Consider the following 9,115-nt stretch of genomic DNA (forward strand, 5'->3'; position numbering starts at 1 on the left):
GTGAGCTCGGGATGATTGTCCGAAGCTCTGATTTGCTGTGCGTATGTTTAGCGAGCGCATGTGTGAGAAAGAGAGAAAGATCGTGGGAGAGAGAGAGAGAGAGAGTCAAGGGGTGGGCATTCCTTTCTGCCGCGGACCTGTCGCACGAGATATTTAGCATAAAGTCAGTCCCCCTCTGCATGGAGATCAAGCCTTCACTCTCCGCTAAAAACTTATGACAGACAACACCGAGAGAGAGAAAGGGGAAAGAAACTGTCTCTTTTCGTTTGCTCATCCTAAGGAACTTTCTACATGACGACTGCGTCGTTTCAGAAAAGCAGCTAACACGCGTAAACGCAAAAAGTTGTACATTTTTCGAGGATTACCTCCACTAGACCGGGATTCATGTGAGTAGATGCATGATCAAATCACTGTGGTGCTGATGATATGTGCTCTCATGCGACAGAGGAGCTGTGGGGATGTTGTCTCCTTCCAGTAGCCTATCACAAAAACAGGCCACCCGAGTCCAGACCTGTCGTGTTAGACAAAAAGGATCGTGGCACATGTATCGCTCATATTCATGAAGATCAGTTTTGACCGGCGACTGCGTCGTTTATATCATCGGGTATCATATGAAGTTGATGTGATGATGTCCGGCTGAACCGAATGTACAAACCTATAAGTGCAGCATGTATAGTATCTAAAGTATTAGGTTACTTTAACTTTAAAATATGCAATATCTTGTCTTTATGGTTATAATACTTAAGCTGTTCTTATTTTACGGTTAAAATAGATAGGCCTATTTATTAAAATATGGATTAGGTTATCAGAATTGTTCGACTTGGTAGCACTGACAAATTAAGAAAACCCGAGAAAGATAAGTTTCCACATGATGTCTGCATTAGTTCAGTAGCTATCATTTTGACTTAGCAAACCCTGTTTAAATCTTTTTAACACGGGTACATTTGTTTAAGTTAAACGCTGCCTTGTGAAGGCTTTAAATGTTTTAAATTAGTTTTAATTTTTTGTTAAAATTACGTTTAAGCCAATTTGTGCCTTCAGTTAAATTGTCAGCGGTTAGTAAAACTTCTGTTAGGCTACGTATCGTTTTAATATAACCACAACTGTCATACAGCCAACTCATATATTGAGTTACATAAACAACAATAGTAAAATAAAACCTCTGCCCAGATATCTCCGAATTTCTCTCTCTGTAGGCTATTGCTGTATAGCCATACCGCGGTTTTTCGGGATTGTCTGTTATTGGCTAAGTGAAAAATATGTATGCAATATAGACCTATACCCAAACTGATGGGTGGCAGGTGCTCTGAAGCCCTAAGAGACCCGAGAGAAAAACAGACTCCCACCCGCGCCAGTTATTTTGTGTAAAAACGAAATGTAAAAAAATATGCTGATATAATAGCCTATTTTAAAACCGTTCGCTTTACAAAATTGCAATAGAGGAACAATGGCATGCAACGATTTACTATAAGTTTCATACAGTGTTTGGGGGCATTTCTGTTCGTCAAAAAAAAGTTCAAAAAAATACTCAGGCAAACGCACCTGTTTATACAAATTTACATGTGGCGAAATAGTCAAACAAGATTGACTGAAACATTTTTGCGAGAGTATCAAAAACGTGAGATCAAAAATGCATCCGGTTAGGCTCCTTTTTTTTTTTGTCTTAGTTGTTTTTTTATTTGTGTATTTAAGTTGTAGATCGTTTGTTTATGATGAATGGTTGTTAAATATTTGTCAACAATATTTCTTAAGCCTATTTATTTCAAAAACGCTAAATATCGTTCAAATAAAAAATGCTCAAAAGTCAACCATAAAATCTAAATATCTACATTTAGATAGGCTATCTAACAGCTAAATATCTATTAAAAATATATTACATTTTTTAAATTAAAAAACAGTTCATGTGTGTGGTTAAACCACACACACAGAACAGTGCGTGACGCTCTTGTGTTTGGTTAGCCTATGTCTCATGTTGCCTTTAATACACAAACAAAGTACAAGCATATGCTTTTGCTTCAGCTGCAGTCATATATCTAAAATTACTCAAAAACATATAGGCCTGCCTACTTTTTAAAAAATGTTGCTGACAAAAAAATCTCAAGAATTGTTGAGGGTGTGCTGTTTTCACATTTCAGTATGCCAACCAACAAAAAACATACATTTGTAGCTATCTCTCAGTCGAACGTGAATAGTGCGTGCGTTCTGTGTAACGGAATAAACCCGAGCGATCTTATATAGATGAGCATCTCCTCGTACACGGATATTCGGAGCTGTGCGTGCAGGGAAAGCCGCGCTTTGACATACACAACCAAATGCAAATGGGTGTTAGGAGGGGAGAAATTAACATCTACAAACACTGGGTAGAAATTCCATCTGCCGCCGGCTCGAGTGGGCCCTTAATAAGTTCTCAGACAGCAAAGTGACACACATCTTAATCAACTCTTAATCCAAGGAATTAATTCTAAACGCGTTTATGAATAATTCCTGAGATAATGCAGCAGCCCGTGGAAATGTATGCTGTCTGCTTCTGTCGAACCAACAGATGGACCCAGCAATCTTCTGAAAAAACGAGAGGATTTTACCTCTATTATCTCTTCTCTTATTAGATATATATATTTTAATGAGATCGATGTCGTGTATATATAAACTGCCCCTCTCTGACATGCATTCCAGCCTACCAATATCTCAAAAGCAGCATACATTTCCTTTCTTCAAATGGCATCAACACATGATGTGTGCCACCAAAGAGAGACATAAAGTTTGAGCCAAACTTTATTTCACAGAAAATGTAGAAAACAACAACAATTAAACTAAAACCATTTTTAAAACAGGATATAGAATTTTCATAAATAATATAAATACTGAATTATTATTATTATTATTATAGTCCATATTAGCCTTTTAACAATTTGAAAATAAACCCTTCGGATATTCATGGACAACTGGTTACATAAGCCAGTTCTATACATAACCATGAGATAAACCAAGGACAGAAAAACCTGCTCACTTTCCCTTTTGGTCGCTCCATTTTTTACATTTAAGAAATCTATCAGTTCGTCTGTGGCATTTGCATGGAGTCTTTGATCACGGGCCTTGTTGGCTTACAGGACCCTTAATAGAGTTTGAAATGTAATAATGTCACAAGTCCTGGCAGGGGTGGGGGGGGTGCATTGACACCTTGCTTAGGATGAAATAACCAGCTTACCTCACCTATAGCTCTGCATCTGAGCAGCCTGCCTGACAGATAACCATTTATCAAAGTCACTCTGGGTATGTGTTGAAGTATATCTATAGTTCTGATTGTATAATTCTCATGGTCGCCTCCCCACAGGCCAGCTGCACTTACAAGGCAAGTTACATCAATTGTTAATTAGATTTAAAAGAGGTCATATTTTATTTTAAAAACTAATGACATTTTGATTGATAATTAATAAGGTGCATGGAGCAATAAAGTGTAGTGCTAGAACGATGCTCGTAGAATGTAGAAAAAATCCTATTTTTGTGATGAATATTAATTAATTAATTTAGTTGGCCACATCATATAAATCAGTCAAATTTGTGAAATCAAATGGCATGCCGTCCTGTGCACTGAAACAAATCATTATAATTTAACAGGACACCCTGTTTTGGTAAAGCACATATTTGTTATCCAAATGTTTTCTTTTAAGTATTGGTTATATTGAGTATCTAGGCCTAAGTGTTTTCAGCACATCAGTCAACAGTCTGATGTACAATGAACACACTTTTCTTCCGTTTAAATTATTGTCATTTTTAACTTTAATTTGATAACATATCTAGTTGTATTTTTCACCATATGTAATATAATTTCACTGTTTATCAACTAGCAACAAAACATACTTGGAAATGTGATTTGGGACTATAGTAACACTAGTTTTAAACACTAGTTGGTCTATTTATCACCACTGATAATCTCTACATCCTCAGGGTCTGTCACCTCATGAATCACCTCACTAGTATGGCACTTGTTTGTTATTGAAATCTGCTTTCTGAATGGATGGAGGATTCCATGTTTTATTGGTTTTACATGTACTTAGACGTGGTGACGTTCTGAAATTCCATTTATAATAATGAATATACATTTTAATTAATATTTTACAAACTTTTCATTAATATTCCACTAACTAACGAAAGTATGGTCTGAATAACTGGGCTGGTGTATGTATTGAGACACTATTGTTGAATAGTATAGGCCAAATAGTGTTGGGGAAAGCGGTCATAATTAACGCTGTGTAATAATGGCTCGTTTTAAGTAGAACTTTAAGCGCGTCGTTACTGGAGCTGTCAGGTCTTAAGGGGCTGAACTAAGGTCACAACTTTCTCCAATATCCCCAATTATCTAACTCCCTATTGCAGGAATAATGCGGAAATGTTGCCAAACATTGCAATGCGCAAACAATAAACACATTGCATGCTATTTTGTCTGAAAGTTATGTATTATTATTATCAAAACTATCATTTAAACGTGAATGCTGCCATGGTGTACATGCACAATAATACACTGTTACTAAAAGAAAAATGGGCGATGAAAAAGGGCGCTCATTTACTTCTCACTAAAAATAAATAAATAAATAAAAATAGAAAATCAGTTTCAAACTTACTGAGAATCACAATAATAAAAAAATCTGTGAATAAATAAGAGTAGCCTATATTATTATTCTTATCAAATTAAAGGTTCACATGAAGGGATCTGCCCAGGAAATTCAGGCCTATCATGTGGCATGCGCAGACTGTGGATTATCATTTTAAATTCGTTTTTAACCACTGTTTTTATTCTCTCGTTTAGACTAGATTCTAACTGCATGTGTGTATATTTATTGTCCTTTAATCTCTGTGAAAGCAAGTGGACCTGCCCGATCCGTTCGGTAATTTATTAGCGTTTTTACGCGCTATTCAGATAACGCTTTTGGGAAATGTAGAAACATACGGATTAGCCAGTACGCTTCTCTTTTGATAGAGTATAAGACAATGTCCATGAAAAAAAAAAATTTGGAGGTCAAAAGTGTGGAGAAAAAGCCAATTCAAAATATTATTTTCATTTTAACATTTATTTTATTTTATACAAATATCAGCCAAACCTTTACGCCTTTAACAAGTTATGAATCCTTCAAAAGAGGTGAAATCCGACAGCAAATAAAAAAGAGGAAATCACACGTGTTGGCGTTACGCTCCGTAAAATCTCTTCGGCGCGCGAGTTTGGGTGCCGTTTGCTGAATTCTAGTCTGTTTTCACTCTTCATTCAGTCACATCACAGATTCCAAGACGCAGAGGTGATTATGTTTCTAAATCTCTAGGGTGTAGCATAAATAAACAAGCTGTAATTTTAGGCTCTATTACGAGGCTGTTATTTAAGGCTGGTTGAAAGTTCACGTAATTTTGAACGTTGGTTGCTCGGTGTCTGAAGTCCAAAAATCTTGACATTTTGCAGATTTGCAACACAAAGCAACGCGCTGGCCTTCATTACTACATCTCATTTGATATGATGAAACATGCAAATAATTCTTATTGCGCATTCGGTTTATTGTTGCCTATCTAGCTGTTCTGATTTAGTCTAGACGTGGGTTTATTTATTAAGGTTGAATTTGTCTTAGGTTTGGGATTTTAAGTTTTATTAGGCTAGTCTGTTTTCATCTCGCTTGTACCATTTTTGCGCAGGAAATTCTTACTTCACGTAATTTTGAACGTTGGTTGCTCGGTGTCTGAAGTCCAAAAATCTTGACATTTTGGAGATTTGCAACACAAAGCAACGCGCTGGCCTTCATTACTACATCTCATTTGATATGATGAAACATGCAAATAATTCTTATTGCGCATTCGGTTTATTGTTGCCTATCTAGCTGTTCTGATTTAGTCTAGACGTGGGTTTATTTATTAAGGTTGAGTTTGTCTTAGGTTTGGGATTTTAAGTTTTATTAGGCTAGTCTGTTTTCATCTCGCTTGTACCATTTTTGCGCAGGAAATTCTTACAAAAAAATGACAAGTAAAAATAAATAAACTATTATTAATAGGCCTAATAATAATAATAATAATAATCGAAGTCTATTGACGAAAACATTGCTTAATTGACAGACGAACAGTCAGATTGTGAAAATAATTTTTCATCATTACAACCTTATAGCCTATAACATGTTGCCATCCATTTAACCTGTTCATTTCTATTCTATTAAATGGGTTCTCGGAGTTTCCAGTTAATTTTCCTCATCTGAAATAAAATCCATGGTTGTGGAAACACTGTAATGAATTTATTAGTGCGGGTTGTGGCTTTGCCACCAACTTTGACTTCATCATTAGCAAAATAGCAAATTAACAAGTAGCCGTGTAACCGTGTACTCTAATTGTGTGTTTTTTTCTTGTATAAGCGGCATTGATCAATCGTGAAATATTATATGTATATTTAAGGAATTTTGAGTAACAAGAACATGCAAAATCCGAAAATCTATGGATAAAAGTCTTTTGTGCCTTTTATTTAGGCCTAGAGATCACAAGTCAGAATAAGATGAGCTGCATCACAGTGAACCTGAGCAAACAATGCAGTCTCATGTGTATTAGCCAATAGCCTGAGCTTGTGTATCATCATTAATGTAAATATGTCTGTGTGCTGTTCACAGAGCCTGGCGGTCAAGGTGATGGATTTTAACCTTCTAACGGACAGCGAGGCCCGTAGCCCGGCACTGTCTCTGTCAGACTCCGGGACTCCTCAGCACGATCCGGGATGCAAAGGCCAAGACAACAGTGGTCAGTTCATGTTCATGTTTAATTAACACACAAAAACGCAGTCACGAATTAGAGACTAGCCAATTTAGCCCAGGCTTAAAAATGAAGTTGCGTCTGCACTCTTAAAAAAATAAAGGTTAAACAAAGAACCGTTCAGTGACAGTTCTTAAAAGAACCATTTTTTTGGTTAGTGTGAAGAACATTTGAATAATCTAAAGAACCTTTTGTGGAATGAAAAGGTTCCATGGATGGTAAAGGTTCTTTGTGGAACAATAAAGAACCCTTATTTTTAAGAGTGTGTCTAATATGTACAGCATTTGCTATTTAATAAATATTTATCGTGACGCAACCCCTCATCTTCTAGTTTTGAGATATAGTCCACATCCAGCTTTCGACCTAAATGCATGACTGAACCGTCTGAAGGTTATTATGAGCTCATTCTGTTGGCTACTTTAAAGCACACTGTGTTCTTTCCCCAGTTAATTCGCGTTCAAGTTGAATTGGGCTAGTAATAACAGCACCGCATCTTTGGTTGTAGTTTTGAATAATCCTGTGTGCATTGTGTACTGATGACAGTCGCCATTTGAAGGAGAAGATCCCGGCTAGCCAGTCACGTGCTGAAGGAAAGGTGCATAAATTATTCATTTCTGTGCCTCAAATTTGGTATCCAAATGATTCAGTCAGTAGGCCTATGCGAATAAACCTAAACACCTGTGAAAAGAGCAAAGCTCTGAGGAAGATATGCACTTCACTGAGACACTGCACGACAGAGGATTATGTAATCCTAAACAAACTAGGAAAAACATATTTATCGATTTAAATGACTGTTAATAGGCTTACAGGCAGGCTGTTTTAAATTGCATAAACTAACGCGTTAGAATTGGACCGTTTCAACGCGCAGGTCGGTCCAAAAATGAGGTTGACTGTTAAAATATATTAACATAATGAGCCAAGCTGATAGTGTAGTGTTACGTGCTTTTTATAATTTTGAACCTATATAGCGGAGGTCTCCTGAAAAACAATGTTTTAAGTTTGATCGCAATTTACATCATTAGAAGATAGCTATAGGCATAACCTAAATATATCCGGAAGAATGTGTGGCTTTGTAACATCTATTAGGCTATATTTAGCTATTAAATTATAATCATGCATTTTCACCTTTCATTTACAGCCTACTTTGTTATGGCTTTATTTACACCTTTTACTCTTTCAGAATCCGTGCCACATTTCTGAAAAGTGCATGCTTTGTAGTAAACGAGATGTTAAATCTTCATTATAGCCATCTTTACACTGCATTTAATAATAGCCTATGAAAAGTTATTATTAGTCCTGTTATTACTATTATTTGAAGAAAACATTTTAAACATGCATGGCCCCAATCAAGAATTTAAAGTCACTCTGAACATCATATAGGGATAAAACAAAAAACAAAAAAAATTCTAAATCATATATTAAGTTTAATTTAATAGAACAGGGTTTTTGGTTGAGGTGTTGAGCGAATAGTGAACACGTGTATTTTCAGTCAACTGCTTCTGTGGGTATTTAGCCTATAAATATATTTCTTATCTGTTTTTATGAACAACATTTAACAGATTTAACACAAACCGAACTACAACTGAACAACAAATCAATGAATTCGAAACGTTGTCAGTAATGCAACAAAGCCAGTGAGGAAATGTAGCCTGTCGGTATTGAAGGTTCTGTGTTCCTCTCGTTCATTCATACAGGGCCTAAGGACAGATACCTACAAACCCACAATTTCGCCGATTTCTCATCGATTTATTCTTTCATCCATGTTGTCGAGTTACAATAGATTAATTTCGCCTAATTAAACTACTTTTTAGCTTAACTTCACATATAATGATCTCGTTACTTTTAAGATTTAATTTAATTTATTTTTGTGCCTTCTTCTTAATAGTTGATGTTGTAAGAGTTAAGGGTATCTGTCCACTGACAGATGGCAGCATGATGTCTTGTTGGTTTTCCTAGAGGCCCTGCGGAGTCCTGGAAAGCTTGCTGATTAGTTCGAACTGCTCCTAGAGAGTTAAGCCCTTGCCAAACGGCCCCAAACCTGCCCTAATGGCTGATCCCAGGATTATGTGGCCAGCTAATTTAGCCCTTTCTGTGGGGTCTTGAATTTGCAATTTGCAGAACTCTACACCACAGTGGGACGATTTTCATCACACATACAAAAAAATCACTGCAGTTGATCTTGTTCTGTTTTCAAGCCAAACAGAAACCAAGTGCTTTTTTGTATTTAGCACATATATGTTTATCCACAGCTTATTTTAGTTTGTAATCTATTGTATTTTGTGATAATAGTGGGACTCGTGTATATGGACATACTTAAAAATAAAGGTTACAAAAGTTTTTTTTTTTTGGG

At 36.2% G+C, this 9,115-nt stretch overlaps 1 protein-coding gene across 3 annotated transcripts in view; it reads left to right on the forward strand.

Moving 5' to 3' along the window:
- Positions 1-9,115, forward strand: part of LOC107582478 (pituitary homeobox 3) — a 17,026-nt gene that overhangs the window by 3,881 nt on the left and 4,030 nt on the right. For 2 of the 3 annotated variants that reach the window (XM_016268324.1, XM_016268325.1), the window contains exon 2: positions 6,627-6,753. In XM_016268324.1, the coding sequence (XP_016123810.1) occupies positions 6,645-6,753 (109 nt within the window). In that variant the 5' untranslated portion in view covers positions 6,627-6,644. Of the gene's footprint in view, positions 1-168; positions 387-6,626; positions 6,754-9,115 lie in introns of those variants that run through there. The other variant, XM_016268323.1, reaches the window with a different exon arrangement.

The sequence above is a fragment of the Sinocyclocheilus grahami genome, unplaced genomic scaffold (genome assembly GCF_001515645.1).
Source record: "Sinocyclocheilus grahami isolate Dianchi unplaced genomic scaffold, SAMN03320097.WGS_v1.1 scaffold45.1, whole genome shotgun sequence".
Taxonomy (NCBI): domain Eukaryota; kingdom Metazoa; phylum Chordata; class Actinopteri; order Cypriniformes; family Cyprinidae; genus Sinocyclocheilus; species Sinocyclocheilus grahami.